Source organism: Rhipicephalus microplus, chromosome 9 (genome assembly GCF_043290135.1).
Source record: "Rhipicephalus microplus isolate Deutch F79 chromosome 9, USDA_Rmic, whole genome shotgun sequence".
NCBI classification, from domain to species: Eukaryota; Metazoa; Arthropoda; class Arachnida; order Ixodida; family Ixodidae; genus Rhipicephalus; species Rhipicephalus microplus.
The window spans coordinates 133576823-133602243 of NC_134708.1; the positions used below are offsets into that span (position 1 = coordinate 133576823).

Genomic DNA, 25421 nt, shown 5'->3' on the forward strand with positions numbered 1-25421 from the left:
GCTTGGCGCAGCAGGTCTGATTGGCATAGAATGAATGGCACAGCACTTCCACCACAGCTAACCAGATCATTTTTTTCTGGTCATGAGAAATAAAAGTTCATAGGCTTTTACTGTATAAGGCACAACAAAACAATTTTATGGAAAAGCCTGTGTTTTTACGCGAAAACATTCTAAACACTGGAATCTACGTAAAACTTTCCTCCAATGTTGAATTAAAACCATAAGAAGACCATAGTTGGCTACAATCTACAAATGCAAGCTACAATGCAAGCTACAATGCAAACTCTACCCACATTCATGACTGGCCAAACGATAAAGAATTTTTATAGACATTCCATTCAATACCATTTGGTTATTTCCGAGACATCAAGCACTTTTTGTGCATTTGAAATAGAATCGAACCCCTTTAAAGAGACACTTAAATAAGAACCAAATGGGTATAAGAGACACCAGTGTGCCTACATTTAAAACAGATGTTGGTAAGAGAATGCATACGTGGTACCCTGCTTATAAAAGACACCTCGTATAAAAGACAAGAATTTCTCCCTGGTGCGTGTCTCTTATAAAGATGTTCAATCATACTTGGTGTTCCCATACACATTCATTTTATTGTTGCTGATTTCGAGCACAAAAAATGAGGATCCTAGCAAATGTTAAGAGAGATTTTGACATCACTGCTTAGCCAAAAATTATATTTCAGGTAGGTGCGATCAACTTTTAGTTTTCAATGTGCGATATATACATTAATGCAGGAAAAAGTATACATTTTGTGTGAAAGCAAACCAGCTTTTACGACTCTCTTAGAAATGTGGTTGACAAGTGCACATGGTTCTGTGGTGGAGCCTGTACTTAGGTTGTTACTAGGTATAGTTGAAGAAAGCAGAGTGCAAAACTCACGTGGCCACACCCAGGGGCCATTGAAACACCTCTACATCGTCCACTAGCGGCGTGTCGTAGATGATGAATGCAGCTGACACCCTGCCACCGCGTGACTTGAGATATGGCAGCAGCCAAGTGTTTGCAGAGCACGCCTCATCACCTAACAGGACGACGGCGACTCCCTTGAGCCGATGGAAGCTAGGCAGGGCATCCAGCCAAGCCCGAGCAGCTGCCACCTTGGTGGGCTCTCGTCCATTAAGCACCAGGACGAGGTGCGTCACGTCCTGGGGTACTGTTGTTGGCACAATCCAAGGGCCAGTCCTAAACCTACATTTTCAGCAAGGTTGAAGGGATACAAATGAGTAAATAAACAAAAACATAAAATGCAATAGTATGGAAAGTTAAGCCAGTTGGTTTTAGGACATTCTTGGAAACATTTCAACACGCACTCAGTAGATGCGAAAGTGGAAGGCGAGAAGACATATGCAAGGGTTTGTCTTCTCGCCTTCCGTTTTCCCATCTACTGTGCGCGAGTTGAAATGTTTCCAAAAAACATAAAAAGTCCACTTGGAAGATGGGACTGCTCCAACAAACAGAGGTCATTTAGCATATTTCTGAAGAGTTGGTTGTATTGTGGAAGGATTGTGAGCATGCTAAGAGTAGTATATCAGTGGCTGTGACATCGTGTGCATAGCATGAAAGCAGGGTCTATGTTTTCCTGTCCTGCTAACTTCTATCAATTCACCCCTCTTTTCCATTCAAGTCGAAATGTGACCCAGCAGGGAGCACTGTTCGCTGCCAGCGCAGTTTACACTGGTCCTAGAAACCGTAGTGGGAGCAGGGCGGGCTGAAATACATGGGAAGTGGCTGACATGGCTGGTGCTCATGTTTCTGGAGACCTGTGATGTCATCTCTTCTAGTTCACAGCACAGCCACTAGATGTGGCAGTTTGTGAAAAACTCGATAATTTTGTTATTTTATTCTAGTTTATACCTGAAAATAACCTTGCATTAACTTATTTCAACACCCAAGTTTTCAATCGTGCTGAATATCTAATTCGAACACACAATTCATGCTCATTCATGCAACAATGTGTCTTCAAGTGGCAAACCAAGAAGCCCAAATCGCTGCCTTACTGAAAATCTCAGTGGTAAAAGTTTTCTTCAGTATCTCTACAATGTTGCAGGTCTTAATTTAGCACAACACTAAATGTTGAATCATATCAGTGTCACACAGTCACTTCTAATCACAGTCAGGCCTGATTTGGATCAAATATTTCGATCCCATTTTGTTCATTTACGAGTACATAGTATACCCAATTACTGTTGAGAAATTTGATCCCGATTGGGCTTAAGCACAATTAGTGGTGCACCATGTGAAACAGGTATCACATTTATTGAGCTCACTTTATTTGGGGCCACTATAAGGCTCTTGACGTTTTCTTATACATTCATACTACCAATTCTTTAGTGGCATTGTAACACTATTCGATTGCGCAAAACATCGCTTGTGTTCAGTACAGAGCTGATACATACATGTCTGGAAAGAAAGAAAAGAATAAAAAGTGGCAAAACTTATCACTATGTCCTTGGCTCTGGCGTCGAAAAAAGTTCAGATCGAGCGGCTTCCTCTGCTTGCTATATACCGTATTTACTCGCGCAATGAACGCACTCGCATGATAAATGCACCCCCAACTTCAGTACTCAAAATTTGAATTTTTTTTTCCCCGCGTAATAAACGCACCCCCTACATTCATCCGCTGCAGTGCCGCTAACCAACACTTGCCACCTCCTTGCCCGTTGAATCTCTTTTGTTTTTTATAATTATGCCGACATCTCTTGGCCATCTCGCCTCGCTCCCTCCTTCCTTTCACTCACTGCTGCACGCCGCATTACTTTTCTTTTTATCTGTGCGCCATGTCTCTACTATTTTTTAATTATCTATGCACCACAGCGGAGCTCACGAACAGTGCAAGTGTAGACATCGTAGCTGATGAAGCACACAGCGAGTGAAGGCCACAAAACTACCCGTGACAACCGGCGGTCGCACCCTGCAAATGAAAAACTTCAAGGCCCAACCACATGCACATAATTTTCGAGCAACGACTGTTGCCATGGTGGTTGCGAAGGGCCTTTCGTCGACATCGCGTCACAGGTTCCTAGAAAACCAGAAAAAAATTGCTTGTTGCCCAGAAAAGATCGCGACTGTTTCCGCAACATGGTAGCACCCCAAATTTTCATTTCGGTTGCGATTTGCTTTTCGCGCTTGTTATCCACGCGTACTTCAAAGAACGCAAGATATAGGCTGCCTTTTCTACAGTAACTTTTCAAGTGAACAGCGAGGTGGTGGTCGTGTTTTGTCATTAATTTTAGTATCAACGATTCGTTATGATACATTGGTGGCAGCTTGCTGAAATGTTGGTCACTTGCTACAATGTCAACGGCGATGGCGCGGTCGTTGTGCGAGATTGATGCGAAGATGATAAAGTGAGTTTCAGCGCACACTTTTGGGCACCCCTCATTATCACAGCAGATACCCCTGTTGCAGTTAAACAATTGCGAGAAAAGATAGCTGCAAAACGCTTTTATGGAATGCACGGGCAGCGCGGTGACCGCTTGCAGAAGATAGCGCCATCAACCACCAAAGGTGAGTGAAATGAAACAAGGAAGCTTTTTTTCAAACAGTGTATGCGTATGTCAATTGTGAAAGGCTAAGCAACCTAACTTCTTTTTTTTTGCATTAATTACTGCATTTTTTGCTCATCCCAAAAACGATTTCATAAAATTTGCCCCACATAATAAATGCACCCCCAACTTGCTGCGATTTTTCAAGAAAGAAAGCGGATTCATTACGCGAGTGAATAGGGTGATTGCACAGTAAAAGCTCGTTAATTCAGATTTTGTGGGTCTGGGAAAAATGCCAGTAATTCCCAATTATTGAAAGTATTCAGAAAACAATACACAAATGACCATTACATCATTTTTTTGCTGAATCTTGCCATGTTCCATTTCTCAAGTTTTGTTATCGCCCCAAAACACTACACAATTCTCAGCACAAAACGCACGTGCAGTTTTCGAGAAGCTTCCGGACTTTAGAAGATCATTTCGATAAGATCACGCCTACTCTGCAAACTGTACAGATTATTCTGGAACCTACGCCACCACCAGCGATAACGCTAGAACATTCCATGGCAAGAGTATAAATGCCGACGCACTTCGCCGCTTGTCAGTAGTTGAGCGACGGCCGACCCTCCGTTCGCCGCTATCAGTCCAAGACTGCTACTGTAATCGGACTTTCCGTTTACCGGGCACAGGTTCGCCCAAATAAACAGTTAAATTCCAACACAAAGTCTCCTGTCTTCGGCCACGTCACGACCCCGTGACATCTGGTGGAGGTGCTGTTTCTTCCATGTACCGAACGCCTCCTTCAAGCTGCGACCCCAGCCCGAGCGTCAAAGAAGACACGGACGCTAACCCTGAACAGCGAACAAGCCGCAGGCAGAGGGGACTACAACCAGAGTATGGGCCCCTTCCTGAAGCAGCCAGGCAGACTCGGATCCCGACATCAACTACTGCAACCATGACCGCCCCCGTGCAGCCTGCACCACTCCTGCTCCGGCAACCCAAAGAGCCGCCAACTTTTCGCGGTTCGCCACTGGAAGATCCGGAAAGCTGGATCGAAAGGTTCGACCGCGTCGCCGCCTTCAATGACTGGACAGACGATGACAAGCTCTGGCATGTGTATTCCGCCTTAGAAGATGCTGCTCGGACCTGGTTCGAGCATCAAGAGCGAAGCCTTACAATGTGGGACGTCTTTCTCGCCAGGTTTCTTACCGCTTTTGCAAGTGTTGTGCGCAAAGAGAAGGCCGCAGCTCTCCTCGAAACCCGCATGCAGATGCCAAATGAAAACGTGGTGCTATTCACTGAAGATATGATTAAACTTTTCCGCCACGCTGACTCCGACATGTCCGAGGAGAAGAAGGTCCGTCTGCTCATGCGAGGAGTAAAGCAGGATTTCTTCGCTGGGCTGATCAGAAACCCGCCAAAGACGGTCGCCGAATTCATTTCAGAAGCATCTACGATAGAGAAGACGCTCGAGTTGCGCACGCGGGAATATAACCGTAGCTTCTCGTCTACCGGCTACGCCGGCATTCAAGCGCTTGGAACCACGGACTTGCGTGAGACGATCCGAGCGATCGTGCAAGAAGAGCTGCAAAAATTACTTCCTTCAGCGCAGCCTCACGTGGAATCCATCGCGGACGTCGTACACCAGGAGATCCAGCAATCGCTGTGCGTTCCTCAGCCTCAAGAAACTCAGCTGCAAGCCATGAGCTATGCTGCTGCAGCCCGCCGCCAAGCCCCTCCTCCACGCGAGCCGAAACGCTGCCCCATCGCACTTCCGTCGCCAGACGCCACCGCCGCCACCACCCTTACCGACGACCTACCGTTCGCCAGCAGCCCAGCGCAGTACGCCGAGGAAGACTGACGTCTGGTGCACCCCTAACCACTGCCCGCTCTGCTACCACTGCAGCGAGGCCAGACACACATACCGCCGTTGCCAGTACCGACAGATGGGACTGTGTGGCTTCGCCGTCAATGCACCGCGTCCGCAGCCAGGAGAACGGCCACGTGACATCGCCGACTACCTGACAGGAACTCAATGGACACCACGAAGTCCTTCCCGTTCGCCATCCCCCAGCCGCCGCATGTCACCGCACCCCCGGCCGCACTCTGGCCCAACGCGGGGCTGGTCTCCTAGCCCGTATCCGGGAAACTAAGGGCAGCAACCGATGGAGGTGCGGTTGCTGTGCGACGAAATACCGAAGATCCTCTGACGACGGCGACGCCGCGACGGATCTTTCCGAACACAACGCCAACCAGGCAAAGCCTTGACAGCGAAACCTTACTTACCAAAGGTGACCTTACGACGCAAAATGGAAGCAGCGGAACAAGCCGACACCGCCGTGACCCGACGCCACGCCCTAACTGTAATGCGAAACGGCGAACTAGCGACCTGGACATTCTTATCGACGGCCACAGTGTGACCACTCTCGTCGATACTGGAGCCGACTACTCGGTCATCAGTGGGTCGTTCGCCGCGAAGTTAAAGAAAGTTAGGTCAGCTTGGGAAGGCCCTGAAATCCGCACAGCCGAAGGTCATCTTGTAACGCCTGCAGGAATCTGCACAGCGAGAGTCACCATTAACGGCCGTATTTATCCTAGAGACTTTGTAGTCCTACAGTGTTGCTCGAGAGATGTCATCCTTAGCATGGACTTCTTATGCCTCCATGGTGCTGTCATCAACCTAAAGACAAAGTTGATAACGTCAACCACAGAAGAAGCACTACCGCCGCGCACGCCGTCAGGAAACCATGCCTTGAATGTGCTGGAAGAACAAGTCACCATTCCGCCTCGTTCAAGTGTCATTATTTCAGTCGGCGCTCCTAAATCACCTGACTTGGAAGGCGTCATTGAAGGCAGTCAGCATCTGTTGGTCACCCGAAATATTTGCGTCGCAAGAGGAATTGCAGAGCTGCGGGGAGGCAAAGCAACGGTTATGCTCACGAATTTCAGCAATGAGTACAAACATGTGAACAAAGGAACAACGGTCGCATACATAGAAGAAATTGTCGAAGCCACCAGTGCTTTCGCCCTCGCCGATTCTGCGGAATCTGCGCAGAGGAACCAAGCCCCTCCCATAGCTTTCGATGTCAATCCCAGACTTCCGAACCGAAAGCAAGAACAGCTCAAGGCCCTGCTCCTGCAATACGAAAATTGCTTTTTGTCGTCATCAAAAATTCGGCAGACCCCAATCACGAAACATCGCATCATAACCAAAGAAAATGCCAGACCACTCCGTCAGAGTCCGTACAGGGTTTCGACGAACGTGAGTCCATGAAGAGACAAGTTGATGAAATGCTGCGGGATGACATTATCCAGCCGTCCAAGAGTCCATGGGCATCCCCCGAGGTGTTAATGAAGAAAAAGGATGGGAGCCTACGTTTCTGCGTCGATTATCGCCGCCTGAACAAAATCACAAGAAAGGACGTGTATCCTCTCCCACGAATAGACGACGCACTTGATCGGCTCCATAACGCCGAGTACTTTTCGTCAATGGACCTCAAGACTGGCTATTGGCAAATCGAAGTCGACAAAAGAGACCGAGAGAAGACGGCGTTTATAACATCGAACGGCCTCTTCGAGTTCAAGGTGATGCCCTTCGGTCTTTGCTCAGCGCCTGCAAGTTTTCAACGCATTATGGATATAGTACTGGCAGGATTGAAGTGGCAGACTTGTCTTGTGTACTTGGACGACGTCGTCGTGTTTTCCTCGAGTTTCGACGAGCATCTTCGGCACCTTGAAGCTGTACTTCAAGCCATCCACACGTCCGGACTCACACTGAAGCCAGAAAAGTGCAGATTTGTGTACGAGGAGCTCTTGTTTCTGGGGCACGTTATTAGCAAGTCTGGAGTTCGTCCCGATCCACGAAAAACAGCTGCCATCGCCGACTTCCCGCCCCCCACTGACAAGAAGGCGGTGCGCTGATATCTGGGCCTGTGCGCCTATTATAGGCGGTTCGTGAAAAACTGCGCCCGCATCGCCGATCCTCTCACTAACCTTACTAAGGCCGACGTGGAGTTCAAGTGGGAGACGCTGCAGGAACACGCTTTCAGGAGCTTAAACATCGCCTGCAGACGCCTCCTTTACTTGCCCATTTCGACTAATTTGCCGAGACAGAAATACACACTGACGCAAGCAGCGTAGGTCTTGGTGCCGTTCTTGTGCGGAGGGCTCACGGACTTGAAAGGGTTATTAGTTACCCCAGCCGATCGCTATCCAAAGCAGAAGCCAATTATTCCACAACAGAAAAGGAGTGCCTCGCCATCATCTGGGCTACGTCGAAATTTCGCCCCTGCCTCTACGGCAGGCCCTTCAAAGTTGTGAGCGACCACCACGCCTTGCGTTGGCTAGCCACCTTGAAGGACCCTTCAGGTCGCCTTGCACGATGGAGCCTGAGACTTCAAGAATATGACATTACTGTCATTTACAAGTCCGGCAAGAAACACTCCGACGCCGACTGTCTCTCTCGTGCGCCTGTCGACCAACCACCACCCGACGACCCGGATGACGACTACTCCTTGGGAACGATAACTACCGCCGACTTCACTGAACGACAGCGGGCTGACCCGGAACTTAAGGCCCTAATAGAATACCTCGAAGGCAGGACCGCCGAAATCCCGAAGGTATTCAAGCGCGCACTTGCGTCGTTCTTCCAGTGAAACGGTCTTCTCCAAAAGAAAAACTTTTCACCACTCCGAGTCAAGTACCTCCTTGTGGTGCCTTCAGCTCTGCGACCAGAACTCCTGCAGGCCCTGCATGACGATCCGACGGCAGGGCACCTCGGTGTTTCTCGCACGCTCGCGAGGATACAAGAAAGGTACTACTGGCCACGTCTTTCCACTGACGTCACTCGTTATGTGAGGACATGCCGGGACTGTCAGCGACGCAAGACACCACCGACAAGGCCAGCGGGACTTCTGCAGCCAATTGAACCACCTAGCTGACCTTTCCAGCAGGTTGGTATGGACCTACTGGGGCCGTTCCTGACGTCGTCTTTCGGAAACAAGTGGATCGTGGTAGCTACCGAGTACCTCACCCGCTACACCGAGACAAAAGCCCTTCCCAAAGGCAGTGCATCCGAGGTAGCTAAGTTCTTCATCGAAAATATCGCCCTACATCACGGCGCCCCGGAGGTCCTCATCACCGACAGAGGAACTGCATTTACTGCCGACTTAACTCAAGCAATCTTGGCATACAGCCAGACAAACCACCGCCGGACGACAGCGTACCACCCACAGACCAACGGCCTCACTGAGCGGCTTAAGGGGGGACGTGGCAAGTAAAACTAATTTTTTTATTAATGTACTGTTTGTGATGAAATTTGGTGTGTGTATGTGGATGATTGTGAGGATTCCAAATATGAAAACAGTTTTCAAATACCTCTTGTACTTTTTGAGTTACAAGCATAATTATACTAATTAATGCTCTTCACACTTAGAGATAATTATTGCTAAATGAAATTATTTTTTCATATTATTATGTTCCCAAAGCATCAACTTGTGCAAAGAAGCTATTAGTTGATTTTTCTAGTTCTTGTAACCATAAATAAAATTTCCAAAACATGAATGTTGTTTTGCGCACACATCGCAGTAATTATAAAATGTGTTCTAAAAATTTTAAATGATGAGTAAGAAGAGAGATAAAGCTTTATTGCACTGCTAAAGGCCTCCTGAGCCTAGTGCAAAAAACGGAACGACTCTATCAGTCTTTGTTAGAAAATGACGGATGTTCTAGCGAAGGCACATAGGCGAAAATCAAGAGTTGAGAAAACTGACTTTGAAAGTTCACTCTTGTTTGGAAGTTCACAACATGCCTAAAACACTCAGAATCCTCCTGGGCAGTAATCCTGAGATGCTGTGGCCTTGGCCTCTGTAGAGCGCAACCCAGTTTTGCGCTTCTTTGTCGTGGAACAATGCGCCTTTTGAGCCCTCTTTACCCTTTTGGCATCCTTTTCGGCTGCTCGCCGCAAAAAGCAGTCTCCTGGATTGAAGCCCAGTTGAGCAGTGATCTCTTGCAGCGCACTCTTGCATCCACCATTGAAACGGCAGACTGCATCTGCAACTGCACTTTCCACACTTCGAAGGGAGGCGAACTGGCTCTTGGACTGGAGTGACCAAATGAGGCTGTTCATACTCTCCACAGCGTTCTGGGTTTTTCCCTGCGCACACCTTTCAAGGAGCTCTTTGTTCGAGAGGCGCTTGTAGATTGGCAGCAGTGCCACTCGCACGTGAGGGGGCAGTTTATGTTTGTGAGGCGGCAGCGGCTCTCCCTTGGCCAATGCCTGATTGTGCGGGCACCAGGAGTCAGTCCCACTTGGGCACAGGTTGTGGTGTGGATCCTGGTCTGTGGATGTTACATGGTAATAAGTGGCCATGATGGCCCTCTCCATGCCAGGAACATCGTTGGGGTGGCTCTTAATGGCCCAGCCATAATAATTCGTCAACTTCTTTATCAGGCCCTGCGTCAGCCGGCCTTTGCCACCCATGCTCAGTCCTCGGCCTTTGGATTTGTGCTCATCAAGAAGGTTGCGCAAGGAAGTGCCCATTCTTTTTTTCACATGGTTCACACACTCCTGTTTCTTAATCACCATGTAGCCATACACCTTGTCTTGCGTGAGGGCAAGGTACGTACGGCTGTCACCGTCGCAGAGCACATTGATGTATCGAAGCTTGTACTTGGTAAACGATCTTTCAAACATGATCCTAGCTGCTTCTACTTCCATTTGGCCTGCATTAGCATCGGTGTTCTTTTGGCACTGTGGCTTGTGTTTCTCAAGCCACTCCTCATAGTTGTCGTCACCAGGCTTGGGGCCAACAGCACAGCCTTGGCAGTAGTTGGACAGGACACAGTGGTCCAAGACCAAGCCTGTGTACAGCTCGATTACACAGCCCACGCCAATATGACTTCTGTGCCCCCTCGTCATCCACGTGCCGTCGTAAATGACGTCAATGTTGCCTGGCACTCCTCCTAGGTCCTTGTAAATGTCATGCACCTTCTGTGCACTTTCTGCTTCAATGCGGGTGGCAGCTGATGTGGTGGCAGGGTGGCTGTACTTCCTTTGCAGTCTCTGGTAGGACTTGTGGTGCAGTGCTCGATGCGAAATGTCCATCGCAGAAAAAATGTCATTTATGGCAGATTGTTTTCTGCCAACTGACTGCACAGCCCTCAAAACACGCACGTTTACCTCAAAGGGGTTCGTTTTTTGTTGCCCGGAGCACCTCGGGGACGACCACGCACTGTTCACTCTGCCACAATTGTCACAAAAAAGTTCCATCCTCGCCGCGAGTCCAAGGCAGTGCGTAGTCTCGAGGCGTATCGACCCTTCGTCGCACTTGTTGCACTTTACTGACGAAAGCAGACCGTTCAGCATCTTCTTATTTACAATGAAGAATGTGGAGTCCTTACCGCCGTCATTTTCGTCGCAGCCTTCGTTCAGAAGCTCGAGCTTCCGCTTTGAAGCGGACTTCGATGCTACGGCATCCAAAACATCCCGCCTTGTCTGCGCCCGCTGCGCGATTTCTTCACTGCTCGGAATCTGGGCCGAAACTCGCGATAGAATGTTCGACGCGCGCACGCCCGGAGTTGCAACGGCTGCCGACGCGGTGCCACCGCAATCGGGTTCGCGAGAGCGTCCATCACGGTCGACGGCATCCGGCGGTCTGACATACGACGATGTGGCACCTTCCACACTCTCGGCCTCACAACAATCAGCGAAGGGTCTGAGTAGAGGCTCCGTGACGCTTGAAGAGCATGCTCCGTCCGGAACTGCGACTGGGACGGCAGCCGCAGTCGTCTGCCCTTTGTTCCAAGCTTTCCGACGCTTGCCGTACTTGTGGACGCTCCGGAACTTTTTTTGCGGCAACATAGCACCGCAGTATGAGCAAGCACTCAGAAGAGACCACCGATGTAAACAAAGCTTGGTAAAAAAAGCACGCGAACTATCACAAAAACAGCAAACTGGCAAAAAACGAAGCGCACGCCGGATGATTCTCGACACGGCGGCCGCAGATGCGCTCGCGCTTCCAAGGTTGCCAAGGTGCGCGGCGCAGCTTTGACCAGTAAGAGGTCGCGCCTGCTACCACGTGACCCGCGCAGCCAATTGCCGTTCTTCGTTTTCGTTTTTTTACTTGCTCCTCGCGCTTTTATTTTCACTCGGCGAAATACGAGACCGCGACCATCGGGAAGCCGGCTTTCTCCTCTTTCCAAAGCTACCAAAATGGCGGCCCACGGTCAACAACTTGGCGCGTTTGTGCGGCGTGAACAACACCGTTTCAGGGGCTTTTTTTTCGCACTTTTCGGCGACTAGCCTCGGCAAAAACACTATTTGCGGGATTTGTAGCGCACGTTTCGCTGTAATATTTTAGAACAAGGAAGTTGAAGGTCTGAAGATTACGAAAAAAAATAAATCAGAAAATCGCATATTTTGACCAAAATCGGCACTTTACTTGCCGCGCCCCCCCTTAACAAGACGATCGCTGACAAGCAGGCAATGTACGTCGATGTCGAACACAAGACATGGGACGCCATTTTTCCGTACGTGACTTTCGCATACAACACCGCGGTGCAGGAGACGACGCAGATATCTCCATACAAATTGGTGTATGGAAAGAGCCCGGCAACGACGCTCGATGCCATGTTACCCAATGTCACCGACGAAAAAAACCTCGATGTGAGTGAGTACCTTCAACGCGCCGAAGAAGCCCGACAACTCGCGCGATTCCGTATCAAGAGTCAACAGACGACCGACAGCCGCCATTACAATTTTCGACGACGCTTCGTGGAATACCAGCCCGGTGAACGTGTTTGGGTATGCACGCCGATACGCCGACGTGGACTAAGTGAAAAGCTTCTGCGACGGTACTTCGGACAGTACAGAGTGGTTCGACGTCTCGGCCCACTTGATTACGAGGTTGTCCCCGACGGCATCGCGAACTCTCAATGATGCGGATCGCGACCTGAAGTCATCCATGTCGCACGCCTCAAGCTGTTTCATGCGCGTTAACAAACTGAAACAGTGTTTTTTTTTTATTATTACTGTATCGTAATTTATTCATTGTACTTTCTTGCATTATTGTTGTACTTCATCTTCAGTTAAAGCATTGGGACGATGCCTTTTCAAGAGGGGGGCAATGCCACGTTCCATTTCTCAAGTTTTGTTATCGCCCCAAAGCACTACACAATTCTCCGCGCAAATCGCACGTGCAGTTTTCGAGAAGCTTCCGGACTTTAGTAGATCATTTCGATAAGATCACGCCCACTCTGCAAACTGTACAGATTATTCTGGAACCTATGCCACCGCCAGCGATAACGCTAGAACATTCCATGGCAAGAGTATAAATGCCGACGCACTTCGCCGCTTGTCAGTAGTTGAGCAACGGCCGACCCTCCGTTCGCTGCTATCAGTCCAAGACTGCTACTGTAATCAGACTTTCCGTTTACCGGGCACAGGTTGGCCCAAATAAACAGTTAAATTCCAACACAAGGTCTCCTGTCTTCGGCCACGTCACGACCCTGTGACGATATTTAAATGCCCAACAAAGTATTTTGGATATTTGTCACTGTCACTTTGATAATTTTATTGTTTCAACAGTGCCAGGCCCGAGACCCGAACATGAGCTGTGAAATCGCTTAGATTTTTACCAACCAAAGGGCACCATAGCATTTTACACTGATTAAATGCACTTCTGTGACTTACTAATGGTAAAACTTACTAATTCTGGCAAAAAGAAAGCGCTAAAGGTATAATTGCACTCTTTGAAAGGCATACATATATACAATAGCATCTACTTCGACATAGTAATTTGTACCTAATACTTTATGCATAGTAATTTGTTGCTACAACTCTATGCATAGTGATTCGTCACTACAATTTCATGCAAAGTGGCATGCATGTACATACTCCTGACTCAATAGCAGAACAAGGCTGACCTGTAAGTCACTTGATAACACTTACATACTATTTACGTACTTATTTACGGAGTGCAGCTAGCAAGCTGATGAGGCTGTAAGCAGGAGTGGGTAATACAAAATACAGAACAAGATTCACATATGAAAGAAATGAAGGCACAACAGGCATTTTCACAACAAGCATGTCCACAACAGGCATATCCACAACTAGCATGTTCGTTTGACTACATAACAATTTGAAGCCAAAGTTGTACAATGAAAGGTCATTTTTAAAATTGATTTTGCTTCCAAATCTAGTTGGCCACATGCTGCACCAGCCACAACATAACGATCACTACGCTTTGCTCAAGCGTAGCTTTTGCTTATGTACTCATGTTTATTCACACTAAATTTTAAGGTACCTTTTACATTACATAGCTTGTGATGCAACATGTATTGAACATGCGATAAAGGCAACACCGCAAGGTTTATCACATAGATGCTAGACAATTGTGATTCTCACTTGAACTTGAGGTTGCCAACCTTCCTGAAGCCGTAGCTCCATGATCCATCTCCCTTTGGTTCCAGTTTGCCGTTGAAGATGTGCTCCCACAGGTATAAGCCTGCACAGTGCATCAAGAAATCGTTGTTTGGCAGAAGCGAAAGCATTTTAGAGGCGCATTGTTTTGGACCAGTCAGTGAGGTGCAGTGAACACTGTTTCATCATTCATCGCAGTCAGCAATGCACACCTGGCTACAGCCAGCCTACAATGCAAGTTAATCTTGTATAGATATGTATTTTCAATTGAGCATATGGGCAAAGTTTGTGAACAGAAAATGTTAGGTGTACACGAGTTTATAAGGTACTTTCATTTTGTAAATTTACTTATCTGAAATCTAGCCTTTCAGTATTCACTTTAGTAAGCTGTATAGTGGCAATGATGTACTATGCACATATATTACATTTATAAGCTGTTTTGTGCAACTAATGACATGTCACAAGGCAGGTCAGCTGTTGGCATTTGCTCAAACAGAGTTGTAAATAGGTAGAAAAGCAAGTAAATAGGTACATAAATAAACACGGTATCCAGTAAATTAATGCTTTTTATAATTGCTCTGTATATATCTCTTAAATTTAAAGAATTAAGTGCTAATAGCAATCGTCTGGCTAACATGGCGATCTTCCAATGGGTGATTTACATTCTGGCTTTTCATTGGCGTACACATGCACGTTGAAAAACAAAGGCTGTTCTAAATATTTGTATCAGGGACTGGCAAATTTATTAATTAAAAATTGAAAGATGCTCGAACTTTGCCTTCAAAGTAGTAGGCAACAGTAGTACACATGGCCTTCCCAACTGCTAGCCTCGCTTTGCGTCTCAGTGGACACCTAAACCATGCCTTGAGAAAAAGAACGTCTGTGTAACACTGGCCATTTAAAACTTCCCTGCAATGCCTGCTGCAAGTACACTTGCGAAGTGCCCGCTGTGCCACTATTCTTTCTCCAACGAACTTGCGAACTACCCACTACCTGTCTGCAAGGAAAAGCACTAACCTATGCAGCTGCTCACTCTGTTGACGATTTCACTCAGGATGATCATCAAATATGTCCGAGTGCTTTGCAATGGGTCGGCCTTTAAAACAGCCACTCATACAGTTCACATCAGGGGTGTAGCCAGAAATTTTTTTTCAAGGGAGGGGTGCACACCGACCCGACAGGGGGGGAGGACAGGCATCAGCTTTTCTCTGTGACGTCACTATCGGCGGTAGTTTAAACAGATGGTGTACATGTATATCAAGTGTTTAGATTTTCCCTCTCCCCATGCGTAAGGTTGTGAAGAGAGTTAGTAAAAGTATTGTAAGAATAATTGATTGATATGTGGGGTTTACGTCCCGAAACCACCATATGATTATGAGACACGCCATAGTGGAGGGCTCCGGATCTTTAAAGCACCAGGGGTTCTTGAACGTGCACCCAAATCTGAGCCTACGGGCCTAAAGCATTTTCACCTCCATCAAAAAATGAAGCCGCCGCAGTCTGGATTGGATCCCGCACCCTGCGGGTCAGCAGCTGAGTACTTTAGCCATTAGACCACAGCGTCAGGGCAGTACCGTTAGAAGTACTGTAAAATACCATAAACGACAGGTACAGTGATCATTTGGAGCAACGGCCCCTCATCGCCCCATTGAATGGAGTAGTCTTCGAAAACTGATTATTGCGATGACCCCCCCCCTTTCAGAGAAGACATCGTGAACCTCTGTTAAGCGTAGATGGCGTAATCCTCGTCGGGACGAAGTGCGTTTCACAAGTCAAGGCCGGTTCGGCTTACTAAGAGGAATGAGAGGTATGCACAGCATGTTTTTGTACATTCATGATTACATTGTGGTCTGCTTGCTCTGCTGAGCGAACTTCTTACTGTCGATGTCTGTGACTGCATGTCTATGGGAATTATTTTTATGTTAATCTCTATATGTCAAGCAGCCTTGACGCAGTGGTAGCTTTTAGTCAACATTTTTTTTACTTTACTGCGTACATCCAAGCATGCTTGCGATATGCAATAGGTAAATTTTTTTTTTGTAAGATATGATGCATGCACATTGGCAACACGATTTCGCACACGTTATTTTTCAGGCAGATGTTCAGTTGCACTGTGACTTTTGATAGCAATGAAGTACTTCAATTGTAGAGGTTTCATTGTGCAATCTGTGAGGACAATGTGAATGGTGAGAAATTTTCACTTGGTATCAATTGAAAGTGCATGTGCGACTGGACTATACCTACCCACATAAAACTATCTTGTTCGCTGCGTATATGTGTGCTAAAACACCTGAATACGTGAAAAAAACATGGAATGTTCTCGTTCTTTTTTCGTAGCTTTCGTCACTTGGCTCCCTGAAACAATAGCGTTGTGACAAGGTGTGTACCAGTATTTGCAAGCATGCAGCCGACATTTCCCTTTACGTCAACAGATTCATAATTGTACAGAATATTTCACCACGTAGCATATGTGCATTCACACTTCTAGCAATTACACCAGCATGAACAGGAGCAGCCTCGCACCACACAAAACCTTCAGTGATGGGTTCACCAGTGATGAAGGAATGAACTACGGAGTTGTTCAGAGAATAGTGCACCATAATCGATTCCTCAAAAAGCGCGAACTCTGACGATAACTGCCAGCACAAGCACCCCAAGTTTACTTACACTCTACTGTGCCCAGTCTATGCCTGTTCATTGTCTGTTTTGAGCATTCTGATGAGAGTCGCTAGAATTTCGCTGCTGCCATCGACTCCTTTGCGTTCATTCACGTTTGTGGTATTTCATCACCACGCAACAGAAACTACCAGACTTCCGTATGGGCTCAATCACAAATGTGCGACGTCTCGCGCGCAGAGTAAGATACTGGGCCAGTGCAACCTTACCGGCATCTGAAGGGAAGTGGAGGAAATGTATACACGCGAATCTTTCCGCCAGGCGAGAAACGAGCGCTAGTGTTTAAGGCGAAACTTTACCAGCCGACATGTATCGTCACTAAAGTTCTCATTTCTTGCAATCAGGGTCACTGCCCGAATTTTGCTGAGCGCGTTGCTTCCAAGCAATTCGAAGTCAGCTCCTTGAAATACGCTGCCTACACGTATTGCTATAGGTAGTTCATGTCCTGGGTAGATCAGCGCCCTTCTATGAGACTAGATGGTCGCGCCAAAACACCGTATGATATAACGCTTGATGATTATTTCTTGAAAGGCACCGCTGCTTTCAATGCACACTTGACAACTGTCGAAAATGAGGATGCCGCTTGTCCCAGGTAGGCAGCTTCATCGAAGTAACGTGCCAGTGGCTAGCGCTGAAGAGCACTTTAGGCTTTCAGTTTTTCTAACCTTTTCTGGACTATTTATTATACTAGTTCAATGAGCGCTTTAAAAAGAATTGGCACACCTTGAAGATGCTTTCTTTGCTTCTGCCACAGAACATTCCCGAATCTGCCACTCTTCCCAATGACGAGAAGTTTACTGGCATGTATACTCGAACATTATCTCAACTTTGGCATTGCAAGAGGAGTTAGCAGTATGGGCTGTGAAATGGAAGCGAGAGAAGTGAGAAATGCTGAGCATGTCTACGATTCAAGCGGTTGCCGATTGCCCAGAGGTATTCTTCCAAAACGTGCACCATCTTCTAAAGATTTCCGTAACTCTGCCAGTGAGCACAGCTGAAGCAGAAAGCTCTTTTTCATCACTGAGACACCTAAAGTTGTAACTGAGAGCTACAACAACAAATGAAAGATTGTTTGGCATCGCTCTCTGAACGTCCACCGTGAAATAGAAATTTGCCCGGATGACATTCTTTCTGTTCTTTACCGGGAACATAGATGGCTTCAGCAGATTGTGTGTGTGTATATCACCCATAGGCGCCTGCTAAAAATCAAGGAAGAAAGTTAACTGAAGTGATTTTTGGATTGGGATTTCATGAACAACAGTAAAAACATAGTTGTTAATGATCAACTGATGGGGTTTAACATCCCAAAACCACGATATGATTACGAGAGACGCCATATTGGACCGCTCTGGAAATTTTACCACATTAATTTAGGCGCATGTTAAAGAACCAAAGTGCACAGGCCTCAATCATTTACGCCAACATCGAAAATAAGACAGGGATTCGATCTGCTACTTGTGGGTCAGCACTAGAGCACCATAACCATTGGACCACCATGGCGGGTAGTAAAAAAGACGATTTTGGTTAAATCAGTATGCGCTATTTTTCGTCCAGCTGTAAGGAAACAAGCAACTGTATGAGACATATTGCTGAAAATCTCTTTGACAGCATGGTAGAGTGATTTCGTCCTCTCCCGTTGCCTATTCCTTGCTTTTCAGGGACACCTTTCACTTGCAGGCGTGGTTCCCACATACGAAAGGTGTGAATGGCAATGCAACAATCCAAGTGTGCATGTGGCAATTCTCGCAAATTTTGGGTAACATATGGGGCATATAATATGACATGTAATGCGCAGGATAATCTTCGTGTCAAATGAAAAAGATAATAAACAGTATTCTGCTATGTAATGTGTCTGTTTGCTGCTTGAGACACTGCTTCCACAGAGTTTCTTTCATTTATTGTAAGAAATCATGGTTACTGTGTATACTGCACATAATCTTACACAATAACATGCCCACTCATGTTTCTTCATTCTGTGCATTTCTTGTCGTGCATCATGTCACTAGTTGCAGAAATTGTTCGGTGTGCCCTTCTAGTCATGTCAATGTAAAGAAACAAAGAGATAAAGGGAATCACGTCGTGTCTTTTGCTATATCGCAGCAACGTTTTCGTTCTTCTTGAGTGGCTTCCGTGTTGAGCCGAGCAATTTCCTGGTATTGCGTGGCTCGAGTTGCGAACTCTTCTAATAGGAAAGTACTGGATGGAGCTTGTGCAAAGAATGCCGTGTCGAAGACTAAGGATCCAAATTGTCTATACACAAGAAAGAAAAGGCTGTGGCCAGTTTTTTTTTGTTGCGGTATTATATGCGAAGGTGACAAACAGTAAAATATTGTCCCGGTATTTTTTATCCAGACGTAGGTACATGGAGATCATGTCACAGAGCGTTCGGTGAAAGTTCTCAGTAAGGCCGTTTGTCTGTGGGTGGTACATAGATGTGGTTTTCTGCGTCGTTCTACAGGCCCGTAGGACATCCTCGAGAATGCACGAAATGAAGGCTTTGCGCCGGTCGCTCAGAAGAGCGCGTGGAGCTCCATGGCACTAGACGGTGGATTGCGAAAAAAATTCGATGACTTCTGTAGTCGTACCGGACTAAAGAGGCGCAGTCTCGGCATATCTTGTCAAATGATCGACTGCAGTGACCATTAGACGTGAACGGCAAATGACCATACAAGTCGATTCCGACAAATTCAACGGGTGTTGTAGGACAGGGAAGATGCTGCAGGAAACCGGCGGGTGGAGACGTGGATCGCTTACGGTGTTGACATGACGCGCATGAGCCAACGTATTTGGCTACCAAGTAGACAAGCCAGGCCAGAAACAGCGGGTTCTGATGCGGTCGTAAGTCTTGCGAAAACCTAGATGATCAGCAGCAGTGTCACCGTGAAATGCTTCTAAAACGCGAAGACAAAGGCAGAGGGGAAGAACTAGCACTTACTTGTTGCCCGTGGGATGATAAATATAGTGTTCGAGCACACCGTCGTCGAGGCGTAATTGTCGAAGCTGGCGTCTGAAGTGACTGTTGGGTAGTTTAGTGATGCCGCACATGTAGTCAATGAGAGTTCGACAGTAGGAGTCGGCCCGCTGAAGTGAACAGAAACCGGATTGCGAAGAAGGTTGAGTTGGGTCCAGTGGCCTCGCCACGGTGGTCTGGTGGCTAAGGTGGCTGCTGACACTCAGGTCGCGGGATCGAATGCCGGCTGCAGCGGCTGCATTTCCGATGGAGGCGAAAATGTTGTAGGCCCATGTGCTCAGCTTTGGGCGCACGTGTCAATCAATTAATCAATCAATCAATTTGGTCCAGTGAGGTGATCAACAGGTGTCGTGAGGCAGCGGGATGTCAAAACTCCTAGGATGCGATGCGAAGGGCGTATTGTCGAGAGAAAGTGAAACTGAGCATCGGGACAGCGCGTCGACATCATGATGACATTTGCCAGACTTATATGTGATGGTAAAGTCATACTCTTGCAAGCGCAGCACTCAACGCCCTAGACGTTCTGACATATTCTTTGTCAAGGACAGCCAACACAGTGAGTGATGGTCTGTGACGATAGTGAAGCGCCGACCGTAGAGGTACGGGCAGATTTTCAGTATCGACCAGACAATAATAGCCAGGCACTCTTGCTCCGTGATCGTGTAGTTCTCCGCTGTCAACAGAGTCTGACTGGCGTATGCCACAACCTGCTCTTTAGAGGCGGCATAATACTGCAAAAGTACAGCTCCGATACCTTGACTGATGATAGATTGAGTGATATGCGGGGTTTAACGTCCCAAAACCACCACATGATTATGAGAAACGCCGTAGTTGAGGGCTCCGGAAATTGCTCCGATACCTTGTGCGCTTGCGCCAGTGTAGAAAATAGTAGGCGCTCTCTCGTCAAAGTGGGGAAGCACTGGTCCGGAAGTCAGGCATTTTTTAATAACCTTAAATGTAAACTCGCAGTCGTCGGACCAAGCGAAAGGAACACAAGTGACTAATAGCTTATTTAGGGGAGCCGCTATTGTCACAAAGTTGCATATAAAACGACGAAAGTAGGACACCAGGCCAAGAAAACTGCGCAACGTCTTTTGGGTGGAAGGCTGAGGAAACTGCAGTACAGCGGCTATCTTGTCGGAATATAGCCGGACTCTGTCTTCTAAAACGACGTGACCGAGTACCTTTATACGTTTGCTGGAAAACATGCACTTTTTGGTATTTATCTGAAGGCCAGCGTTCGAAAGGCACTGAATCACTTCGTATAACTGTTGAAAGTGTTGGGTAAAGATAGATAAAAACACAACAGTGCCATCTAAATAACAAAGGCAGGTCTTCAGGCCACAAAGAATAGTATCTATCATGCGCTCAAATGTTGCCAGAGCCTTGCACAGGCCAAATGGCATTACATTAAATTCGTAGAGTCCATCCGGCGTAGCAAGGGCAGTTTTTTTCTTTGTCAGCCTCATTGATGGGGATTTTCCAATACCTCGATTGTAGGTCAAGCCTGGAAAAATAATTCACTTCTTATAATGTGCCCAAGGCGTCATCTATTCGAGGTATAGGATATACATCCTTGTGCATGAGCCTATTTAGCGCACAATAACCAACGCAGAAACAAACGGAACCATGTTGTTGTTTTTTTTACTAAGACGACCAGAGAAGCCCAGGAACTAGAAGATGGCCGTATTGCATGATAGCATATCGTCAACTTGTTCTTGAATGAGTTTCCTTTCGGATTGCGAGACACGATAAGGCCGACGGCATATAACACCAGAACCATCGGTTTCAATGCGGTGTACAGCCACATGGCTAAATGCCACGGCACAGCTATCGAAGCAGGCCTTATGCTTAGCTAAATGTGCCAATAGCCCTGCTGACTAGGCAGGTGTTAGGTCTGAACCTATGATTGCCCGGAAAGAGAAAGAACTCGCACCTGATGTGGGCAGTGACGATGAAGTTGGGCAAAGTGCTGCGATGGAGGTCAATGGAGAGGCGTGTGTCATCGCTACAGTCATCCCCTTGGGTAACATCATTTATTTTGCAGTTGTGTTGCAAAGGTGCAAAAGAGGGCGGCCATTGCACAACTACAGCAGACCAGAGGTGACAAGAATTCCATGAGAAGTGCAGTGAGGAGCAGAGGCAGCTAGGATGTCACCATCGGCTTCTTGGCTAGATACAACAGCTACCACGTGTTCCCGACCAGCGCGCAAAACACAGTCTTCAATATATATAATTTGTCATATGGTTTTTCAGCTTTGTGTTCCTTATTCTTTCGCTGTTTGCCACAGCGCTGAACAATAAAGCTTGTGCTCACTACAGCTGCCTACACTGCATTTTTCATTACGCTGCACGAAGTTTATGACCACCATCTTTTTATTTATCAGCCTAAGTTACATGATGAATATTTAGGTAGGCCTTTCTAAGGCTGTGATTGGCCTGCACGTTTGTCTGTATTGTACCTTCGTCACTAGACAACACTTCGGAGTCTTTTTAGCTGTTAAGGCATAGGAAAGATATGTATGAATATATTGTACACTCACATGCAAGCCAAGTTAGGTGTATGAACCGAATATTGTGTTGTGCGCATGTGTGTGTGTGCGCCTGTGTACGTGCATGTATTTGTGTGTGTGCGTGTCTTTGGATCTTAGCGAAAATTGTGAAGGTCCAATAGAAATCTTGTTCTTTGGCATGAGTATATCTTAGTGCACGTACGAAGAGTAACCCTGTAATATGCTTTAACCTGGCCTATCAGACCTTAGATCTGTGTTTGGCTTTTTTCATTAAAATGAAGCTCTGCCTATTGAAAATTATTGTAGTGATCGACTCTGGCGAGATCTGTTCCGGCGGGTACAAGTATTACCACAAATTTAAGCATTATTCCCAATGCCGAGCCAACCTGAAACACTCATGGCGGAGATTCCTGTCCAAAATCCCGCAGAGTGCTAAAGCCTTCAGAAACACCGCGACACGTTTTTTCGTATGCTGACATTCATTGTAAAAGCGCCCAGGAATAATATTGTGATAGCAGCAGCACTCAGTTTCTAAATCATGTCAGCGCAAAGCGACGAGAAAAAAGAAAGTTGAGCAAGTCGCAGGGTGGAGGGGGTTGGACCAAAAATTTTGGAAAGGTCAAAACCCCCTCAACCCCCCCCCTCTTGCCTACGCCACTGGTTCACATGTCTACGCTGGCCTGATTCTACACTCCTGCCACACAACAATACATGCATTAAGGAGACTCCTCGCATTACACGACATTCATACAGGGTTTTCTTTCGAAGCAGTTTGAAGGAATGGCATGGCCCTTCATAGAAAACCTGCTTGTCATGCATAAGGTTTGGGTTTAACTCCAACTCAGTCCGAAATTTTTTATTATTCATTTTATTATCTATTTATTTATTATTATTATTCAAGTTTTGCTTACAACCATCGAGAGGGTCGCTAATGCAGACAACAAAATTTCTGCGAAACAAGCTTTTTAACACTATCACGCTAATACATCATAGCCACGATGCAGGCTACAAAAGGCAACATTGTGGGCCTATTGAAGCCATGTCAAGTTCGTTCATTATTCACTTCAAACAGATCATCTGATGCTTGAGAACTCGTGGCTCAGTTCATAATTCCTCAGATACCACTATATCTAACGAACCACAGATAGGCCACTCTACAGATTGAACATTCTGCTTCCTCTGCTTCCACATTTTCTCCCCTAACTACGGAAGTACAGCTAGAAACCAAACTCCATCTAATGAAACCAAACTTTACAAATTCCCAAATCCAAAGATGAAAGAATTTTCATTCCCATGAAGGTCCCCTTAAACTGCAAAGGTGCCATAAACTCAAAATCACAAAGCTATCATAGCACCAGACCCAATTCAGTGAAGCTTCTCTGCAAATAAATAAATAAGTAAAGCAATGATACCTTTTCAATTTAGACATTTTTTTTCTGGCCATGTGCTTTAACACTATCCAGTTAAAACAATTAGCTACCTTATTCCCAAACCCAGTTTTATTTTTACGAGGCTACCTGTCACACCCAGGCACAGCACAATAGACTCGACATTCACTAGTGCTCTTACACACCAGATGTAGCTCGAGATGGTGGTTGTGAATTGTCATTCATTCAAATGCTCCCGAAGAAACACAACTGTTTTCATCATTCATGGTAATGTGACAGATGGCCCTGATCATTTCTTTGCAACTTCCTTGCACTGCCTAACTCATGGAATAATTGTATTCATTCTACCCATCTTGGCATATCAGCAGCTTGCCATAGCTTCACACAACTGTGTACCTTGTCTGTATTGCCTGGACAAGGGAGTCTTGATGTCTCGGCTGCCCTAATGAACTTTTGATATGCGCAGGTGTGTTTTAATGGGAAATAAAATGCCACAGTGGCTTTTGTGTGTCGCTACATTACAATTTTAGAGACCTAATGACCAAAGGATCCCTTTCTCGTTTTTGTTACCGTTGTGATTTGACGAGATAATTTGAGTGCAGTCATCACTTTGTTAAATAGAGTTTCAACTCCATCAGCTAGATTAATTGTCTTTCTAATACACATTGCGCTCTTAAAACCTTATGTTGATTGGTGTGCAGTTATGGAAGTTTGAAAGCAGCCACCAATAAGAGCTTAAATACCATCACATACCTACATCAAGACCTCAGTGAACAATTCCTAGATTTGTTTCAACTCCATCAGCTAGATTAATTGTCTTTCTAATACACATTGCGCTCTTAAAACCTTATGTTGATTGGTGTCAAGTTATGGAAGTTTGAAAGCAGCCACCAATAAAAGCTTAAATACCATCACATACCTACATCAAGACCTCAGTGAACAATTCCTAGATTTGTACAGAGCTAAAACTTAAATATGTATAAAACCAATAATTTTATGACCAATAATGTGCATTGCTAACCTTTACTTATTTATTAGACTAGCTACCAGCCAGATAAGCTACTGGTCCAAATGTCTTGTAATTGCTTTTCAATAAACTCATTTTGATTTGATTTGGACACTGGTACAATGAGCAGGTCTTGGCTATACTGCCACCTAAGCAACTGCATGTACCACTAACAATACACAGCGGCTGAGCCACTGCAATCGGTATTGTTCCTGGTACATAACTGTTTTACTTTATGAAACACAAAAGTCAAATAACAATTTAAGTCAGAGTGAAAGACCGAGGTTTGAGAACACCTAAAATGTCCTCATTATCAACAGCAGTGCTCTTGAGAAATTAACGTAAATATACGAACCAATACGAACCACGAGTGGGACATTTTGAAATGATCCCAATGATGTAATGGGGTCCTACTACAATTAACCGCTAGTAATCAAACCAGTTGCAATAAAAAAAAGAACCGTCTGTGCATTAGAGCACGTAATAAAATGATGTTTTTTTGTTTACGTTTGATTAAAAAAAAAAAAAAAACACTTGGCATTACTATGGGGACCAATGCAATTAGTTCACAGAGTTCCATTTTTGCCTGGTTTGGCTGAATAAGTGGCACCATCTAGTGGGACCCACTTGAGCTTTGCAATAACCAAATTTATATTGCAGGAACATTGTGCATTCTACTTCTGGTTTGAATGTGCTGCAGTGACATAATTACAAACAAGCTGCCTTTTTCATTCATCATTTTCCCCTTAAAACCCTAGGCAAATATAAATGTGTCGATGGCTGTAGTCGGACAAATCATCACAAACTGTCGACACCACCGTCCAGTAACCCTGCATTCCTACAACTCTTTGTGTATGTCGGAAGCCGCGCAAAGGTGGGCAAAGTTGGGATAGGCAACTGCAGAGAGGCCTGTTTTCAGGCAGGTTATTTGAAGTGGGCTAATG

General features: G+C 46.1%; 1 protein-coding gene across 2 annotated transcripts in view; it reads right to left on the bottom strand.

Moving 5' to 3' along the window:
* LOC119163079 (ribitol-5-phosphate xylosyltransferase 1-like) overlaps positions 1 to 25421 on the bottom strand; it is a 161730-nt gene that overhangs the window by 25460 nt on the left and 110849 nt on the right. For both annotated transcript variants that reach the window (XM_075874331.1, XM_037415013.2), the window contains exons 3-4: positions 13909 to 14008; positions 898 to 1206 (exon numbers count right to left, since the gene is read on the bottom strand). In XM_075874331.1, coding sequence (XP_075730446.1) covers positions 898 to 1206; positions 13909 to 14008 — 409 coding nt within the window. The remainder of the gene's footprint in view (positions 1 to 897; positions 1207 to 13908; positions 14009 to 25421) is intronic.